The following is a 21,380-nucleotide window of genomic DNA, read 5'->3' on the forward strand; positions in this document are numbered from 1 at the left end:
GGGATAATTAATGACTGGAAGAGATGTGTACCTACAGCCCAAAGCAGCCAAATATTATAAAATATATAGCATTTTCTGTTTGAAGGTTGAAAGTTGGCATTCTGAAAAAGGTCAGACGTCCACAGCGAACAGGCAGCCTAGAGAGTTGAGTCTGATATATCTAGGGTTTAGGAACAAGTTTTGTATTACTTACTTGCGATTCAGTGTAACCTGAAGGCAGTTGTATTATAACACTGTTGAGTCAATATATTTTAAAGCTTATTATTGAATAAGCCACTCAGGTCTGTGTCATGTGAACCTTATAACAACCCCTTGTTTTGACAGAAACTAAGTTGAAATCCACTTTCAAGGCTAAATAGGTGTAATCCATTGCAAATGATCTAGAATCCATGTATGTTCAGGAAAATCTCTGTCTAGAACTTAACTAGTAAGCAACCAATTGTAATGACCATTGTAATTTAGAGAATTAGAATTACTACTTCATACTTCAGATAATTCATTTGTTTCTCAAGTCAGAACAATTTGTTATTGATTGTTGAATTTAAGTACACTTCCATTAACATTTCAACAGTGACATTTTACAGCTAGCTAGACCTAGAACCAGACTACAATGTTTTACTCATTTGCCAACTTTTCACACATTTGAAGCTTCATAAGTCAAATGAGTTGCTAAGCAATGCATATGCACTTGACCGTTTCTGCACTTAGTTTGCCATCCTAATTAAGTATTTAAAACAAATTGAGAGTAATTGTTTTTCTGATTATAGATAGATCCGACTCAGCATTAACCTTGCATCATTAACCAGAGAATGACATCCAGTTTACATCTTCCCCAATGTTTTCTAGTTCTTTACAAGTTTGACTTATCCAACATTATCATAAACATATTGATATAGATGGACAACAACATGGAAGAGAACACACTAGTTTGAAGACAAAAACCAGTTTTCAAGTAGCTGCTCCAAAATGTAATTTCAAGAAGGAATTTAACAAAAATATTTCCCAACGTAAATACTACCTACAAAGTGTAGGCTGTATTTTAATTTGATAAGTAAACAGCTGAACAGATAGTACAGTAACTATAGCAGAAAATAAAAGCTCAAATTTTATCACTTAGACCTTAGATTGAATATAAAATTTCACAAAAATGATAACAACTGATTAAAAATGCTACACTGACCTGCGGCTGAGCTTCTTTTTCTCATCAACATCATCTTCTTCTCTGTGCTGAAACTTAACATCCTCATTTTTATCTTTCTTCAATTTTTTGGCAATCTGTTCTTTCATTTGTTCGCATTCTTCACCATCAGATTCATCATCTTCCTCCTAGAAAAGTAAATATTCACTATGTTTGTAAAGCTATTGTAAAATAGTTTGCTTCTAATCCAAACTTATGTCAATCACATACTTAAGCTGATTTCAGGCTCCCACTTGATTTGAACAGATTGGCTGGATCAAACCAGTTCTACACTTATGCTCAAAATACTGTGTTGGAATGTATACATTGATACTTCTTTAGTCAATATTTTGTAATTGCACTTCTGCCAAAAATCTATCTTGAAACAAAAATCTGGTCATTGGGAGAGTGGTATTAAGAAAATGCCTATTATTTATGATGCCGCTCTCCCTTGCTTTCGCTAGGGAGAGCCAGGGTTCCTTATTGGAGCTGTTCTAAGACCTGGATAAAGACATGTATTTTGAATAGCCTCTGATGGAAACTCTTGGGACTCAGAGTCAGGTTAAGGTGTTCTAAGGGTTTGAATACGGTGAGAGAGGTCTGGTGGGGTGTGAAAGGAGAGTATTGAGGTCTAAGAATGTTGGAAGGGGGTGGGGGTCAGTTATTGGCATCAGCAAGTAGAGTGAGGAGAGTTTCAGGGTCAGAGAATGGTGTGTTGGGGATGGGAAATTGTGGGCCAAGAGTGCTGGGGTGCAATAATGTTGGGAGTATAGTCTTGGGTGTGGGAGTAATGGGAGAAAGGTTGCATTGATCAGTTGCTGAAAGGGCAAGATGGATGGATTTCAGGGTGTGGGAGGAGCAAATGGGGTGTTGTGCTTTGCTAAGATTAAGAAGATGGTACTGGGAGTCTGCAACCATTGAAAAGGGGGAACACATCACTGGACATGGAAAGGGTGACTGCAGAAGTAGTGCAAAGGGTATGTGAGCACCCAATGATTGGGAGAACCTATTCCCACTAAACTGCTGGCCGCTCAATTTCACTTCCTGACTATCATGTTAGCCAATATTGTTAACAGTGCTCTCTCTTCAGGTGTTGTCCTTTAATTTTGCCATCTTCAACCCTCTTCTCAAAGATAATCCCTTGATCCCATCATCTTGCAAACAAACATTCCATCACCAACCTCTCTTCCTCTCCAAAGTACTCGAGTGTATTTGGTCTCAAAAATTCATGCCCATCTTTCTCAGAACTAGATGTTTTAATCCTTCTACTTAATCCTTAAGCTTTCTGCCCTGCCACAGCATCAAAACAGCTCTTCTGAAGTCACAAATGACATCCTCTGTGACTACGACAAAGATATACTATCCTTCCATGTCCTTCTCGACCTGTCTGTAGCTTTTGACACATTTGATCACACCGTCGTCCTCCAACACCTCTCCACCGCCATCCAGCTGGGTGGGGCTGTACTCGCTTGGTTCCATTCTATCTAATCCTAGTTCGTGAATCACCATCAATTGCTTCTCTTCCCATTCCTGCACAGTTACCTCAGGTATCACCCAAGGATCATTCTTTGGACTCCTCCCATTTCTCATCTGCATGGTGCCCCACATTAACATTCAAAACATGTCAGTTTCCACATGTGCCCTGAAGACACCCAGTTCAACCTCAACATCACCTCTCTCTGTTTCTCTGCTACCTCTAAATTGTCAGACTGCTTATTCGCCACCAAGCACTGGATGAGCAGAAATTTCCTCCAATTAAATATTGGGAAAACTGAAGCCATTTTCTTGGGTTCCCAACACAAAATCTGCCATCTGCCACTGTTTCCAACCCTCTCTTTGAGAAATGTCCAAGGCTGAACCAGACTGTTCACAAGCTCACTGTCATAATTGACCCTGAGATGAGCTTTCAACTACATATCCATACCATCACTAAGACCACCTATTTCCACCTCCCTAACATTACTTCTTGACTAGGTTTCTGGTCATCTGCACTAATTATCTCCTTATGTGGCTTGGTGTCATATTCTCTTTTAGAATGCCTCTGTGAAGTGCCTTGAAATGTTTTGTTATGATAAAGGTGCTATATAACTACAAATTTTATTGTCGAGGGGAAACTGTCTTAGATTTGGGGTGCGGGGGCACAGGGAGAAGGGTCCAGAGTATTTAGAGTGCCTCAGAAGTGATTGCATTCAGGGGATTTTGAATTGGTAGTATTTTTGGGGACAAAAAGGTGAAAGAGAATTAAGTTTTAAAATATCATGGATTCACCCAAGTTTTCTAAAAAAACATTCTCAGAGCTGATCTGGAAAGCCCATTTTGATTATTTAAAACCACTTAGTGCACTTATTTTTTTTACTTCTTCTCAGAATGTGCATGTCACCAACAAGGTCAGCATTTAATCTCCATCCCTAGATGCCCTGAGAAGCTACTGATACAACAACTTGCTAGGCAACTTTAGAGGACCGTTAAGAGTCAGCCTAATTGGAATTAATGTGAATCAAGTCAGATATAGGCCAGCCCAGGCAAGCACAGCAGGTTTCCTTCCCTAAAGGAAAAACTCTCAAACTATTCTGGTGGGATTTGAACTCTCGTTCTCTAGATTATTAGTCAAGGCCTGTGGTTTTCTAGCCCAATGACATCATTATTACGCTAGCAGACAATTAATGTGGCTAAAAACAAAAAGCTAAAAGCTACTGCGGATGCTGGAAATCCAAAACAAAAACAGAATTACCTGGAAAAACTCAGCAGGTCTGGCAGCATCGGTGGAGAAGAAAACAGTTGACGTTTCGAGTCCTCATGACCCTTCGGCAGAACTGAAGTATAGTTAGGAGAGAGGTGAAATATAAGCTGGTCTAAGGTGGGGGGGCGGGGGGAGAGAGAAGTTGAGGGTGGGGTGGTTGTAGGGATAAGCAAGCACTGATAGGAGCAGATAATCAAAAGATGTCACAGACAAAAGGATCAAAGAGGTGTTGAAGGTGGTGATATTATCTAAGAAAAGTGCTAATTAAGAATGGATGGCAGGATACTCAAGGTACAGCTCTAGCTCAACAGCTCCTCTGACATGTCCTCCTTCTTCCTTAACCGAGGTTTTCCACCCACGGTGGTTGACAGGGCCCTCAACCGTGTACGGCCCATCTCCCGCGCATCCGCCCTCACACCTTCCTCTCCTTCCCATAACCATGATAGGGTCCCCCTTGTCCTCACTTATCACCCCACCAGCCTCCGCATTCAAAGGATCATCCTCCACCATTTCCGCCAACTCTAGCATGATGCCACCACCAAACACATCTTCCCTTCACCCCCCCTGGCGGCATTCCGTAGGGATCGTTCCCTCCGGGACACCCTGGTCCACTCCTCCATCACCCCCTACTCCTCAACCCCCACTTATGGCACCTCTCCATGCCCACGCAGAAGATGCAACACCTGCCCCTTCACTTCCTCTCTCATCACCGTCCAAGGGCCCAAACACTCCTTTCAAGTGAAGCAGCATTTCACTTGCATTTCCCCTAACTTAGTCTACTGCATTCGTTGCTCCCAATGTGGTCTCCTCTACATTGGAGAGACCAAACGCAAACTGGGCCTGCAGTCTGTCCGCAAGAAAGACCCAAACCTCCCTGTCGCTTGCCATTTTAACACTCCACCCTGTTCTCTTGCCCACATGTCTGTCCTTGGCTTGCTGCATTGTTCCAGTGAAGCCCAATGCAAACTGGAGGAACAGCACCTCATCTTCCGACTAGGCACTTTACAGCCTTCCGGGCTGAATATGAAATTCAACAACTTTAGATCTTAAACTCCCCCTCCCCCCATCCCCACCCCGTTTCTTCCCCCCCCTCCTTTTTTCAATAATTTATATAGATTCTTCTTTTCCCACTTATTTCCATTATTTTTAAATCTACAACTAACACTTTGTTAGTCTTTTCACCCCACCCCCACTAGAGCTGTACCTTGAGTATCCTGCCATCCATTCTTAATTAGCACTTTTCTTAGATAATATCACCACCTTCAACACCTCTTTGATCCTTTTGTCTGTGACATCTTTTGATTATCTGCTCCTATCACTGCTTGCTTATCCCCACAACCACCCCACCCTCAACTTCTCTCTGCCCCCGCCTCCCACCTTAGACCAGCTTATATTTCACCTCTCTCCTAACTATACTTCAGTTCTGCCGAAGGGTCATGAGGACTCGAAACGTCAACTGTTTTCTACTCCAATTAATGTGGCTATATGTTGTCAATTACACTTAAGTATTTTAAATATGACTCCCAACTTGGTGTTGGGAAGGTTTTTGCTAGGCACCTGGCTCCATGATCTGGCCCTTATTATCATATATGCACGCCCTTAACAGGTGTCCCAAAGGCACAGTGGTCAGCAGAGGGAGACTAGGAGCAGCAGCAGGCTGTAGGAAAGAGTGGCAGATATGGAGGGGGAGGAAAAAAAGCTGTTAGAAGGCTAGAAACATAGAAACTTACAGCACAAAAGGGGGATATTTGGCCTGTTGTACCTATGCTGACTTTTTGAATGAGCAATTGTGCTCCAGAACTCACCCACATATTTTGTCCAGAACCCAAAAGTTCCTCATCATCTAGTACCTATTTAACTCCCTTTTCAAATTATTTATGGGATCAGCTTCCATTGCCTTCTCAGGCCGAGCATTCCAGATCCCAGTAACTCCGTATGAAAAAAAATTCTCATCTCTCATTTAGATCATTTGCCAGTGACTTTAAATCTTTGACCACTGGTTATTGACCCAAACGCCAAAGGGAGTAGTTTTTTTGTATCTATTCTATCAAAGCCTCATCTTGAAAACTTCTGGGGAAATTTCTTAGAAGAGTTTCCAATGCATTTAAAATGTGCATTAGTGTATAGTTGTATTTATTTTAAATATAGGTTTCCTCAGCTCACTGAATGTCAAACCCTTTTAACCAATTTTGCTTTACTACTATCAGCAGCCCCCATTGTCTTCACCAGCTCCTTCCTTGTCACTGCCATTAGGGTTTTGGGGGTTGGATGGCTCCTTCAAACAGCTGACATATGGTCAATGGACCAAATGGCCTCTTTCTATTCTGTTATATTCTATAATAATTACTCTGCAAAGAATGCCCAACACTATACCTTGTCAGATCCCTTTTTAGTCTTCACTGTTCCAGGTTCACTGCAGAGAATACAAGAAAGACAGAATATTAGATATATACTCAGTGATAAAACTGTTCAGTTTTATATCCCCAGTGATCAGCATGCACTGGGCATGATTTTTGGTGGCATCATTTATAATCTTGTAAATAGGCATACAGTTGAGAGTCATTAAACTCGCAAGTGCATAAAAAAATCCTTGTGTTACTCCAACAATTAGGTTACACATCTATGACAATATTATATCCTTATATCCATTACAATGAGTCATGAGAGTCATTTGTTTTTTTATCCATATTGCATACGATTCAAACCACATTGTACTTACAGCACAGAAACAGACTATTCACTACCCCTCCAGAAACAGGTCCATGTCATGTTTATGTGCCACACAAGCCACCTCCTACCCTATTTCATCTAACCCCATCAATATATCCATCTATTCCTTTCTCCCTCAGGTTTATCCAGCTTCCCCTTAAATGCTTGTACATTTTTCACCTTAATTACTCCTTGTGGTAGCAGGTTTCACATTCTAACCATGTTCTGAGTAAGAAAGTTTCTCCTGAATTCCTTATTGGATTTATTACTGACCATCTTATATTTATGGTGCCTAGTCCAAATCTTGCTGATTACTAGAAATATCTTATATTTCAATCTACCAAGGCCTTTCATAAACTTGAAGACTTCTATCAGGTCTGAGGTGGAGTGGAAGGCAGAAGAGTTTTCATGTTACAAACGCCAAAGGAAGCAGTAATGGGTACAGCAAGGAAACAATAGATGTATCTAGATGAAGTGTGAACAGCTGGATAGCAAGCATCAGAATGCAACGTAAAGGAATATAGAAAAAAAAAGAAAAACAAGCCAGCAAAAAATGAAACAAAATGGAGGCAAAGATTATGGTCTAAAATTATTGAAAACAAATTTGAGTCCAGAAGGCTGTAGAGTGTGGAGTCGAAAGATGAAAGATGCTGTTATTTGAGCTTGTGTGGAATTTCACTGGGACATTGCGGCAGGCCAAGGACAGAAAGATCAGAGTGGGAGCAAGGTGGAGAATTGAAATGACAAGCAACAGGAGGCTCAGGGTCATTCTTGCGGAGTGAACTGAGTTGTTCCACAAAGTGGTCACCCAATCAGCGTTTGGTCTCTCCAATGCATGAGCAGCAAATACAGTATATTAAGTTGAAAGAAGTAGAAGAATATAGCTGTTTCACTTGGAAGTAATATTGGGGACCTTGGATAACGAGAAGGGAGGGGGTAAAAGGGCAGGCATTACATCTCATTGTGGTTGCATGGAAAGAAGCGATAAGAAAGGGAGAGGTGGTTGGGGGTGACTGAGGAGTGCACCAAGGTGCCAAGGAAGAAACAGTCCATTGGAAATGCTGAAAGGGGAGGGCAGGGTAAGGTGCGCTCTCTTTCTTGAGAGGTAAAATATCTCTCAAAATAAAAGTATTGTTATGGTGCAGAAGGAGGCCATTTTACCAATCGTATCTTCACCGCCTCTCCGAATAAGCAACTCATCTAGTGCCTTTAATCCTGCACCTTTTTTTCAGATAAAAGTCTAATTCCCTTTTGATTGCTTCAAGTGAACCTGCCTCTGCCACACTCCCAGGCAGTGCATTCCAAACCCTAACCACTCGATGCATAAAAAAAGTTTCTTCTTATATCACTTTTGCTTCTTTTACTAATTATTTAAAATCTGTGCCCTCTCATTCTCGATTCTTTCACGAATGGGAGTGGTTTCTCCCTATCTACACTGCCCCTCATAATTTTGAATACCTCTATCAAATCTCCTCTCAACCTCCTTTTCTCTAAGGAAAACAGCCCTAACTTCTCCAATCTATCTTCATAACTGAAGTTCCTTATCTCTGGAACTATTCTCGTGAATCTTTCCTGCACCCTCTCTAATGCCATCACATCCTTTCTGAAGTGCGGCACCTAGAAGTGGATGTAATAGCTGAGGCCGAACTAGTGACTTATACAAATGCAACATAACATCCTTGCTCTTGTACATTATGCCCCTATTAATAAATCTGGGGAGACAGTGGCATAGTGGTAATGTCGCTGGACTATAATCCAGAAACCCAGGCTAATGGTTATGAGTTTAAATCCCACCATGGTGACTGGTGGAATTTGAATTCAGTTCATAAAAATCTGTAATATAAAGCTAGTCTAAGTAATGGTGATGATGAAACCATCAATTGTCATAAAAACCCATCTGACTCACTAATCTCCTTTAGGGAAGGAAATCTGCTCTCCTTACCTGGTCTGGCCTACATGTGACTCCAAGCCCACAACATTGCGGTTGACTCTTAACTGCCCTATGCAGTGGCCTAACAAGCCACTCAGTTAATGGGCAATTAGAGATGAGCAACAAATGCTGGCCTTGCCAGCGATGCCCACATCCCATGAAAGAAGAAAGAAAAAAGTACAGGATACTGTATGCTTTATTAACTACTCTCTCAGCCTGCCCTTCCGCCTTCAATGATTTATGCACATATACACCTTGGTCCCTCTACTCCTGCACTCCCTTTAGAGTTGCACCCTTTATTTTATATTCTGTCTCCATGTTCTTCCCACCAAAACGAATCATTTCACAAGTTCTGGTATTATTTTAATAAATATTTTCTGAAACTTTTCCAATGCCCTCTATATCTGTTTTATATGTAAACTAGAAATGTTCACAGTCTCCAAGTGTGGTCTAACCAAGGTTCTAAATAAGTTTAACATAACTTCACTGTTTTTCAGTTAATTCCCTCTAGAAATTAAACACAGTGGTTTGTTTGTTAAGTCATATAAGTCAGCTCCTGCATTAATAAACTGCGTTCACTCAGTAGACAAATACCACAGTGAAGAGAACCCTAAAATATATGCTCTATTATGTCTGATTATCTCCAGGAGAATGCTAAAAGCATTGTTTGGCGAAACATCTTTTATTGTTTAAATTTGTAACTGGACATAAATGTAACATTTTAATGGATATATATCCAGAAGTCCTTAACATAGCATGGTTCTTGCAGTGTTACTGGATTAAACTATAGTTTAGTTTACTGAATGCTTCATAAATTTAGTAAGCTTCTCTGGTAACGAAAAAATAATTTGCATGGTCTGCATGGCAGGAAAGCTGCAAGTGTAGCTGAGTAATTGAGTGCTTCAACAAAAGAAATCAAAACTTCTTTGTGTTTCAACTTAGTTCACCATTAAATAAAGTAGGCAAAATTCACAAAGCGCAGCATCAAAACAGTAATTTAGGCCTACGATGCAGAAACACACTTCGCAATTAAGTTCCATGCCGATGTTTACCTGACCTACCCCACTGTCCTTTCCGTCCAGTCCAATACAATTTCTGTTTCCAAAGAAATTTTGGAATATTAAGAGTAATTGCTTTGTTTTATTACGAATCAACTAAACCACTTACAATGTAGACCAACCCTTTATAAACCAATACTTCTTACAAACATATATTTGGACTGCACAATTATTTTTCCATATCATGCATTTCGTCCTTTGTAGTCCACTGTAAATATTCTGCATCCTTCATCATTAGTGGTACACATTTTTTCTGACCTTTGACTTGCTTCAGAGGTATTTATAAAAGGCTTTGCTGTTAGTCCTTATATTAATCGGCAGTCTTTCCTCAAAATATCTCTCAGCCCTCCAAATTCTCATCACTTTTTTCTACACAGTTTGTATTATCCCAGTTTTCTTCTGTTATGGAACTGGAAGCAAGGCTGTCAAAATCAAAACGTACAAAGTTGAAAAGGACACCATGGCTGTGCACCTCCAAATTCAGCCCAAGGAAGCCACAACATTGTTTGAGTTGAACCCAAGGCACGTAGATGGTTCTACGTCCCAGAAAGGATAGCTTTAGTTTTGCCAAAATTGAACTGAAGCAAATTTTAATACAACCAAGATTTGATAACGGGCTGTTAATGGAAGAATGGAGTTTTGGAGTCAATAGAGAATGAGACTTGGGTGTTGTCAACTAATGAGTGAAAGCCAACCATTTGCCTGAGAGTGTTATTGAAATGTAGCATGTAAATGAAAAGGAACAGGCCAAGGATGGTAAATCAAAGATGGCCATATGGTCAAAGAGAAACTGTGACTACAGGTGTAGCGACTGCATTGGGATATTGTTTTCATTTCTTCATGGGGTGTTGACGTTGCTGGAAAGACCACTATTCATTGAGCACCCCCAAATATCCTCAAGGTGGTGGTGTTGAGCCACCTTCTTGAACCACTGTAGTCCATGTGATGTTGGTGCACCCAGTGTTGTCAGGTAGGCAGTTCCAAAATTTTGATGAAGGAATGATGATTTTATTCCAATTCAAGATGATGCAAGACATGGAGGGAAACTTGCATGTGGTGATGTTCCCTTGAGCTTGCATTCCCTTCTCCTTCTAGGTGGTAGAAGTTGCAGGTTTGGAAGATAATGTCAAAGAAGCCTTGGCTAATTGTCACAGTGCATCTTATAGATGGTACACACTGCTGCCATGATGCACTGGTGCTGGAATGATTGAATGCTCAAAGTGGTGGATGAGGTGGCAATCAAGTGGGTTGCTTTGTCCTGGATGGCGTCAAGCTTCCTAACCATCCTGGCAAATGGAAAGCATTCTATCACACTGGTAATCCCATTGAAAGCCAAAGGGAGATGGCTGGACTCTTCCTTGTTGGAGATGGTCTTTACTGGTACTTGTGAATGTTACTTGCCACTTATCAGCTCAAACCTGAATGCTATCCAGGTCCTGCTGCATGTTGACACGGACTGCTTCAGAATCAGGGCCCCCGAAAGTGGGAGGCCTTGTCCATCGAGAGCTGCTGGCCAATCAAAGGCTGGCAGCTCTTTTTCTCAGCAGCACAATAGGGGGTGGGGGTCGGTGGCTGCTGCAGTAAAGACACTCACCTGAGGTTCAGATCTTTATTGGATCTCTGGGCTCAGGTGAGCAATGGTAGGAGGGATTTTGCAGGCTTGGGGGAGTGGCGGGGGGGGGGGGGGGGGGGAGGTACCCGTGGGTGTCGCAGGAGAGGAGAGTGTAGCAGGGTTAGCAGCAAGGGCCCCCCACTCCCTGCCCATCACTCTACACTTTACTACAATTTCTCTAGTACTGGGACACTGTAGCTCTCAATCTGCCATCCAAGCTGAGATTGGCTAAATAAACTGTACTGTTCTGATTTAAAAACCTCAGTTTCTACCCTGACATTTTTATTCACTAACTGAGCCTTCAGAGGAGCTAAGAACCGCTAAATAACGGACTCACCTTTCAACAACTGGAACTGAGCTTAGCCGGGGGTCATCCTTCAGTAAATCATGACTGCTTTTGCTTTTTCCTTTCATACTCTATGAAACAGAAGTGGACAAAATAATTACATTTTATAGGTCCCTTTTTTAAAAAAAAGCGTGTTCAATAATATATTAGAACAGAAAACTTAAAAATTATAAAAAGATGAATACATATTATCAATATCCTTTCGGCTATAAAAGGCTACAATTGTCACCCTGCACTCATGTTTTTGAAATTAAATTGGTAACATAACAATCTAATTGAAACATGGAATTAGATAACAAGAAATTGAAAATAAACTTCTAACTCCTGCAAAGGTTCAGCTGCTTAAAGAAATGAGCGTAGCTAAGCCATACAAATACCTGTGCTGTACTAAATTCACTGATCCCACTGAGTTAGTTAAAGTCTCTTGTCTAGTGGCAAGTAAGGAAACAAATTTCATATGCACTTCTATCTGCCCAATGCAAGATATTTGACTCTAATTGGAGTATCATTTTGCCTTACATCCACCAATGTCATTTGCCACAGCTGGTGTTTATGTTTGCAAGTCTGCAACGGACCCATCTTGTCTTTGGGTTCTTTCATAATGAAAAGTATTCTTGTGTGGACTGCTCATGCGTCTGTTTCACAATTTTTTGCCAGGAGGACCAGTGGACTACCTTTCGTCTGGCTCCTACTTTTTAAACTGTTTGGCTTGGGTAGCCCCACAAGCAGCTATACTTCTACCAGCATAACATGACTCAGAGCACATGGGCTGGATTTTAAAGGCAGGTCATGCTCAGGGTCAGAGAGAGGCAGGTTAGCAATTTTGTACCACCAGCTGTTGTGCCAGTTCGGCACCACTATCCTGACCCTGAGCAATTTTCAAAGAGGCCAGGTCGGAACTGCTACGAAATTCGTAAGCGGCAATGCAGACACCAGACATCAGCCTGGACCGTGGCCAGTCACCAGGTAACCACAGTGGGCTCACATCAAGAAAGGAGGGGATGCTTCATCTGGTCCTGACTTCAGGTTCCCAACTCCAGACTGAAACACCAGCTCATGATCTCTCGGGCCAATACTAAAATTGATTACAGTCCCCTTGCATTAAAAAGTGGGGAAAATATACTACGGCTCCCATTCCCAACAGCTGCTTCATTAACAGCCTTCCCCCCCATCATAAAGTCAGAAGTGAGTTGTTCAGTGCTGATTGCACAGCGTTCAGCACCATTCGCAACTCCTCAGATACTGAAGTGGTCCGTGTCCACATGCAGCAAGACCTGGACAACATTCAGACTTGGGCACACAAGTGCCAGGCAACAACCGTCTCCAATGAGAGAGAATCCAACCATATCCCCTCAACATTCAATGGCATTACCATTGCTGAATCTCCCACTATCAACATCCTGGAGGTTACCATTGGCCAGAAACTGAACTGTACCAGCCAAATAAATACTGTGGCTACAAGGGCAGGTCAGAGGTTGGACATTCTGCAGCAAGTAACTCACCTACTACACAAAGAGTCTAAACAGGGATATAGACAGGTTAAGTGAGTGGGTAAAAACATGGCAGAAGGAATATATTGTGCAAAAATGTGAGGTTATGCACTTTGGCAAGAAGAATAGAGGAGCTGAATATTACTTAAATGGAGAAAGACTTAAGAAAGCTGCAGCCAGAGGGATTTGGGGGCATGAATCCCAAAAAGCTAGCATACAAGTTCAGCAGGTAATAGGTAAGGCAAGTGAATGTTGGCCTTCATTTCAAAGAGAATGGAGTATAAAAACATGGAAGTCTTTCTAAAACTATACAAGGCACTAATTAGACCACACCCAGAATACTGTGAACAGTTTTGGTCCCCTTATCTAAGGAAAGATATACTGGCCTTGGAGGCAGTCCAGAGAAGGCTCACTAGGTTGATGCCGGGTCTGGAGGGATTTTCTTATGAGGAGAGGTTGAGTGGGTTAGGCCTGTACTCATTGGAGTTTAGAAGAATGAGAGGTGACCTTGTTGAAATATATAAGGTTCTTAGGGGGCTTGACAGGGTAGATGTTGAGAGGTTGTTTCCCCTTGTGGGAAAGTCAAGGACCAGAGGGCCTAATCTCAGAGTAAGGGATGCACTGCAGCAACTCACCAAGGCTCCTTTGACAGCACCTTCCAAACCCGCCACCTCTACCACCAAGTAGGGCAAAGGCAGCAGATGCACCACCACCTGCAAGTTCCTCTCCAAGCTCATGCAATCCAGACTTGGAATTGTATTGCCGTTCCTTCACTATTGCTGAGTCAAAATCCTAGAACTCCCTTTTTTTCATTCATTCATGGGATGTGGGGGCCGCTGGCGAGGCCAACATTTACTGCCCATCCCTAATGGCCCTTGAGAAGGTGGTGGTGGTGAGCTGCCTTCTTGAACCACTGCAGTCCTTGTGGTGTAGGTACATCACTGTGGGTGTATCTATACCAGATGGGCTGCAGCGGTTCAAGGCGGCTCACCGCCACCTTCTCGAGGACAATTAGGAATGGACAATAAAAGCTGGCTGAACCAGTGACACCCACATCCCGTGAAAGGACTAAAAAAAAAAACAAGGGCTCTTGTGAATTGCATGTGTGGGTACTGGGCAGGTGGCCACAGAATCTTGGTCATTTATGAAAAAGCCTGCCAATACATGTCTGGCCACTTAGAAACTTTAACAAAAAGGTAGTAGACACCCCTGGAACAAGCAAGGGTCAACACCCTGATGAGAGAAGAAGGAAAGACACTTAAAAAGTTACAGATTTCCACAAGCATTAAAGGATAAAAAAAATTAAATCAGATTACCACCTGGCTAACTCTGTTCACTTCCTCTTCTTCCTCCTCTGCTTCTTCTCCAAAGGAAAGCAAACTGAAATTTCTAGAACAAACAAAGAGCCAGCAATTAAAAGTATTTCCTAAGTATAATTCAGGATTTTCTATATTTTTGAACATGACCAGCTCCCACTAAAGGATATAACTATTTTTTGATACTTGTTTAACTACATTATTTACAGAAGAGATTTAGCAGACACACAATATTCTAACTGCAGCCAAACCAATGAGTTATATTCATTTAGCATTATTTCTTTCCTTATTTATAGAATCTAGGGTCTCATGTTTTTTTAAATAAACAACTTAATTATCTTAAACAAAAACAGAATTACCTGGAAAAACTCAGCAGGTCTGGCAGCATCGGTGGAGAAGAAAAGAGTTGACGTTTCGAGTCCAATGACCCTTCAACAGAACTGAGTGTAGTTAGGAGAGGGGTGAAATATAAGCTGGTTTAAGGTGGGGGGCGGGAGGAGAGAAGTTGAGGGTGGGGTGGTTGTAGGGACAAGCAAGCAGTGATAGGAGCAGAGAATCAAAAGATGTCACAGACAAAAGAATCAAAGAGGTGTGATGTCTGTGACATCTTTTGATTCTCTGCTCCTATCACTGCTTGCTTGTCCCTACAACCACCCCACCCTCAACTTCTCTCCTCCCGCCCCCCACCTTAAACCAGCTTATATTTCACCCCTCTCCTAACTACACTCAGTTCTGTTGAAGGGTCATTGGACTCGAAACGTCAACTCTTTTCTTCTCCACCGATGCTGCCAGACCTGCTGAGTTTTTCCAGGTAATTCTGTTTTTGTTTCGGATTTCCAGCATCCGCAGTAGTTTTTTGTTTTTAACTTAATTATCTTGTTCTCGCCTTGTAAAGATTTATGTATCTAAACCCCAAGTTCCTGCTCACCTGTTGCTTTCAAAAGTTTTATCATTTTTTCCTTTTCCTTATTTTTCCACCAAAATATAGCAATTCAGGTTTCTCTGAACCTATGCCTCCAAGTGAACCTAGTATTAATTTAAAAAAACACAAACTGTCTCAGGTAGATGCTGTTCAGACAGTTTCAAACGGTAACCACTGTGGGAGTGTTAGCTTTGACTGTCATGAATCTTGTCTTATCAAGGGGAAAGCTAACTCTAACAATTTACATACAGGGGATTTAATTAACGTTTTTCTTCCAATGGAGACAGGCCTAGGTTCATGAAAATCTTATCAACCTAAAAGGCTAAGTTCGTCTTTGAACATCTGTAAAAAACTGAAGTTATAAATAAAAACAATAAAGCTAAAACACACACTGGCCTCTAGGGATCTAAAGAAGAAAAGGAAAATTGACACTTCAGGCTGAGATAATGGATCTCAAGTTGAAATAGTAACTGCCCTTCTTTCCAGATGCTGATAGACTCTTGTTTGTACTACTGAAATGATATTTCACTTTGATGAGGTGCCAGATAAACTGTAAAACTCCCAAGACTAATTCTGGTGATCACTCTAACAAATCTGATTGTCCATCTGAGTCCTGAGATCCTCTATATATGTCACAGATGTACCGATGCTTGTTCAGGTTTGGCAAAATTATTATGCTCTCTGTAACTTCATGCTTTTGTTACACATATAGTCTTTCGATTTTAGAACATACATGTGAGCTCATTCAGTCTCTGCTGTAGGAATAGAAAGCTGATGCAACTTCAATATATTAGTGGCTCAGATTGGTGATCATATTTTTTGGATGAAATGGTACAAAACCACCACTGCAAAAATATTGCCCATGTGTCAAAAATAGAAATAACCCAGTATTTAAAAAGAAATCTGAAATAGAGACAAGGTTTTTTTTTTAAGCAGAAATGTTAAAATTTAAAAGAATGGAGCACTTAGCTTCTGCAACAGAACAGATATGAAATTTATAGCATGCTAGTTGCTCTTCATTCAAAGAAGAGCACTGAATAGCATTCCATACCTTTGATTTAATGTTATTTCACTTGCAAGTATTGGAGATTTTTTCTTCATGAATTGTGATGCCAATTCACTTTAATAAAGCCCCAAACTCTAGTTTTCTGTATGCAAAAAGCAAAGTTTCCTAAACTGCAATACAAATGGTCCAACATTATAAGCAATCCCCTCAATGAGAAAATGTCACATTTTTATGTTGAACTGTAGATAGCACACACCATTTTATCAATTATCAAAGTAACAAAGAAAGAAGGGGGCAGTCCCATCTAAGGTCAAAGTTTTCAATTAAATTATGCTAATATAGTTCAAAGGTATAAATAAGCATTCTCAATATGCATAGCTACAAAAGAGTTTACACAATTTGTATATGAAAATAGAAGAGGGCATATACATAAAAAAAGGTCAACAAGATCAATAACTTTTTATTACTTTGTCCCTTTGGAATAAGATTTTTTCACTTCTTCCTCTCTTTTCTCCTTTTTGTGTTTTTTCAACACCCTTGGAACAATGTCATCAAAGCTGTTGTGCAACACCTAGGAAAATATTTTGATAAAATGTGCATCTTAAAAGCAAGTATTTAGAAACAATGAATCTTATTTTATATACTTTCAACACTAACATTAAGACAGAGGTCAATACCTAAATGTTAGAGAAAAGCATTGTTTCAAAGTTATACCTGGCTTTCAAAAGTTCCAGAGATGCAAATCTTCATTCCAACATAGAAAAAGACTGAAGGAACCATTATTTTTATCAACATTTGCCGACTCACTAATTTAGGTGAACACTGATATTTTTCTGTCAGACAATTAAAATCATATTGGCTAAAACAACTTCTAATCAAACTGAAATTATACTTCTGTTTCTCTGGTATGCACTTAATCATTAAAAATTGCTTGCATTCGCAAATTACACTGGTGACATCAAGTGGCAGAAAATTGCTTTGCAATTTTTTATAAAACATCTTGGGTATCTGAAGTTACTGCATGTGAATGTGAATGTCTAAAGCGATGAAAAGTGATATTTCACTCCATCGATTTTGTGTATTTTTAAAAATCTCAGTCAGAAAAAACTCTGCTCTTTTCCTAAAATTAAGATGGCAGATTAGAGCCAATCTGTCTGCTGAGGCAGCTAGCTCATCCTGTGTACTGCTGTTTAATTATGACATTGCTGTGAAGTATAAATTTATGCATAAAAATCAAGACAATGGTTAAGTACATGTGATTCTGGGCACTTTTAGTGGGCAAACAAGTCAAGTGCCTTTAAGATCCACATTAAAATAGTTTAAGAAATAATTACTGTTAAAGAGAGAGGTCAAGTGGTTGTAACATTTCATTTCATTTTTAACATAATCTGTTTGGGATGTCAAAATAGTATTGAGCATTTAATCTGCTATTCTGAGATCAAAGAGTTGTTCAGTTTATAAACTGGAGGCTTTGGTTGCTGAAGGAGTCATCAATGGAGTTAGTCTGATTAGTCCTTTAGAGGAAGGCAGTTGTTACCAAGGAGGAGGATGGAAGTGAGAAGGAAAAGGAGGAGATCTAGTCTGCAGCAATCCTGAATCTTTCTCTCAAACATTACTTCTGCATCAAATAATTGTTCCAAAGCTTTATTGGTAAAAACAGGAAGACAGTGAATTAGCCCTCTGAACTGTTTTCAAAATTTTTGAGCATAATAGTTGTACTATATAGTGAATGTCCATTTCCCATGCTTCACGATGCCATTGGATTCATAAATAATTAAGTATTTTAACCTGTATCAGTCTGTTCCTCATTTGCTGAACTGATGAAAGGCATAGTGGGAATCTTACATAAGTTCCAGTATTCAATTTACTGCAGTTAAGTTAATTGTTAGACTCAAGCCATGTTACCCTATACAAGGGCAGGACTCTGAAGAGGCACATTTCTTGTTCATGAGGAATAAAGTCCGATCAATAAAGGTTCTATGAAAACACTGAAAAAGAAAACCACCTTAAAAGCCCGATCTAAAACATCTCAATCTGTGAAGAGTCTAATTAACCTTTCTGTCATTGCTGAGTCCTCCTAGGTATTTCCATCACCCTTATCGCTTAAAGGATTTGCTGAATCATTGTCAGAATTGTGCCACTATAATGTTTATTTGGAATTTCTTTGCATGCCAACTCAGAAATGTCCAAAACAGATACTTGAGGCTATCCAAAATGACACAACGTTAATAAACATTACAGAACTTGATTCACTACTCACTGAGAAAAAGTGTGTCTCCAATTGTGTGCTAGCTACACATCCACGAAAATAAGGTTCTGCTAAATAACCATTAAGGGAATTAAAAACTGTTAAGTGAAAATAATGGGCCTTGAAATTAGCACTTGAATTTTCTTTGGTGATAGAAGGTAGATTATGATAAAATGTAAAGGCTAAAAGAGTCATTGGGGAATTGAAGGAGAATTTGACGGCTGCATTTACCGTAAAGGCTGTGCAATTGCAGGACAATGGTCCTGAACCATTTTTCTCTTCATTAAAGATCCCAGATGAAATCCAAAAGTTGGCCATCTAGTCCTGAAGGTTTCAGTTTTTTGATAAAGGCAATGTCAAGTGGATCACCCCAAAGGCCTGAGAAAGGTCCAGAAACTCTTAATAAAATTCAACCCGTCACATGCAATTCTCACAAAAATAACATCGAACTTGACTGTTTTTTCCTATTAGTCTAGGGCCTCTAGATAAATACCACAAGGCAATATTAATAGCCACCGATATCAGCAAGGTTCTTTTAGTTTTCAGTCTTACAAGGATCTGCTTCTTGTGGATAGGGACCACAATGGCAATTTGGTAAACAGAAACATATTCCAGGCCTCAAAATGAAAGCTGCAAGACAAATATGGAACATAGGAACAGGAATAGACCATTCAGCATGTTGAGCCTGCCCCTATTCAATTAGATCATGACTGATCATCTATCTCAACACCACTTTCCTGCGCTATCCCCTTATCCCTTGATGTCATTAGTTTCCAGGAGTCTATTGATTTCTGTCTTGAAGATGCGCAATGATTGAGCTTCCACAGCCCTCAGATACAGAATTTCAAACATTCATCATCCTCTGAAGAAATGATTCTTCATCCCAGTCTCAACTGGCCTGGCCCTCATTCTGAGAGTATGTTCCCTGGTTCTAGGCTCACCAGCCAGGGGAAAACGCCCTACCCACATCTACCCTGTCACGCCCTCTAAGAATTTAGTAAGTTTCAATTAGATCACTTCAATAAGCAGTTCTTGACAATAACATCACAGTGTTCAACACACCTAGGTGCACATTTTAGGAATTTAACATGAATTCCATCCTTACGTGCAACTCTTATGATTAGTTCATCGACACAATAGTCTATATCCTCATACGAATTTATTAAAAGCTCTGTCCGAGCAGTACAGTACTGTATGCTCTTTCAGCTGTTTGGGCCTCCATGAGAATGATCACCTGCTGCACACAAGGTTAGATGGTAGCCTAGTGGTTACAGTACTGGATCAACAATCTAGATGTCATAAGCCCAAATTCCAACATCACAAGTTGGGAAACTGAATTAAATCTTGTTAAATTTGGTTTGGCACCTGATAAAATGACCATGGAAGCTGTTGGTCGAGAAAAGCCTTGTCTGTCCAGCATGACTCCAAGCTCTCACTATGTGGTGGATTTTTAATACCTTTAGGGGTGGGAGGGTTGGTGAAAATTAATTAAATAAGGATTGTAGTTTTGCTAAGGAAAAAGAATTAAAGATCAGATGTACATGCAAACTATTGTGACTAATCCACAAGAGATATGATTATTCAGTCAAATTCTACTTCACTCACAATCTCACAAGAGGGCTCTGAAAACTTGGGATTTTTAACAGTCCTTTTGCGCATGCTTGCACGATTCCGGACTGTGCACGTGCATCCATCCATCACACCTGCGCTTGCACAAAGACTCTGGACAGCTGACTGGAATGTAAACCAGAAGTGAAGCCTGCTTTGCCAAGCCTGGAACATGATACAATTATGCATAATAATGTGCTTTGTGCTAAATGTTGACATATATGCGTGAGTTATGGAGTGCTGTAGTGTCTTGTTCCAAAGTTGCACTTGAGCCAGAGGGAAAAGATCTGTTGGCGGATTCAGGACACTCAATCCGGCTGCATAGAACAAGTTAGAGTCTCCAACAAGGGGGACAGGCTGGGCGTCCTGGGTTCATTCAAACAAAGATCCAGTTACCAAGTAACCAGGTGCCGCTCCCTCAGGCCAGGGTTGATAAAGAGAGGGAGATCCCTGCTCATAGACACTTAATGGAAAAAGGAAATGACTGAGCCTTCTATCTTTCAAGGGAAACACAAAACTTAGAGATGCTAATTGGGGGTGGCTGGTGGGGGGTAAGGTGATTAATGAACCATTCAAGAGAGACCATCCATAACCCTCATTGGAAGGAGATCCCAAGAAGAGGAGAGACTGAGCCTTCCAAAAGAAGCCCCTCCATCGGTAGGAGCAGCCCTTACATCTGGACATCCTTGTTTTCCCAAGAGATCCTATATCAGGCTTTAGGCCCCTCATTAGTCTATGCAAGGGACAAAACAACAGTCTCAGACAGCAGCTCTGAATGCCTGAAAAATAATCTACCGTTCTTCAAGTGTCCTTGGATGCAGGAAGTTGGTGCCTGAAATTAGGCCAAATAGTTCCAAGTGGGCACAGTGAGGACCAGCTTATACTCACTCCCAAGATCATTACAGCGTAGAAAGCCAGGGGCAGTTCCATGTGCCACAAAGCTGCCCCACTCAAAGCCGACTCGAATTTAAATCATTCAATGTAGCTGAACCTGGAGTCACATGGTACTGGGCTATATTCACCTTTGGACTTTCTTTCCCTTTTAATACAATGATACAGAAGGACACAGAACTGCTGCTCTCGCTCTCAAGACTTGTTGCTTTCAAACAGGCTTGTCCAACCTTTACGCGTGGGGGGGGCCACATGTCAAAATTTGTCTCACTCAAGGGGTCGATGAGCAAATTTCAGAAAGATAAAGTTTGACACATTAAACATGAA

The 21,380-nt window shown here is 40.7% G+C and overlaps 1 protein-coding gene across 1 annotated transcript in view; it reads right to left on the reverse strand.

Annotated features, from left to right (window-relative positions):
• Nucleotides 1-21,380, reverse strand: part of cwc27 (CWC27 spliceosome associated cyclophilin) — a 304,456-nt gene that overhangs the window by 232,083 nt on the left and 50,993 nt on the right. The window contains exons 6-10 of the mRNA XM_078548949.1: nt 16,774-16,877; nt 14,382-14,451; nt 11,564-11,643; nt 6,291-6,330; nt 1,181-1,326 (exon numbers count right to left, since the gene is read on the reverse strand). Coding sequence (XP_078405075.1) covers nt 1,181-1,326; nt 6,291-6,330; nt 11,564-11,643; nt 14,382-14,451; nt 16,774-16,877 — 440 coding nt within the window. The remainder of the gene's footprint in view (nt 1-1,180; nt 1,327-6,290; nt 6,331-11,563; nt 11,644-14,381; nt 14,452-16,773; nt 16,878-21,380) is intronic.

Source organism: Cetorhinus maximus, chromosome 1 (assembly GCF_964194155.1).
Source record: "Cetorhinus maximus chromosome 1, sCetMax3.hap1.1, whole genome shotgun sequence".
Classification (NCBI taxonomy): domain Eukaryota; kingdom Metazoa; phylum Chordata; class Chondrichthyes; order Lamniformes; family Cetorhinidae; genus Cetorhinus; species Cetorhinus maximus.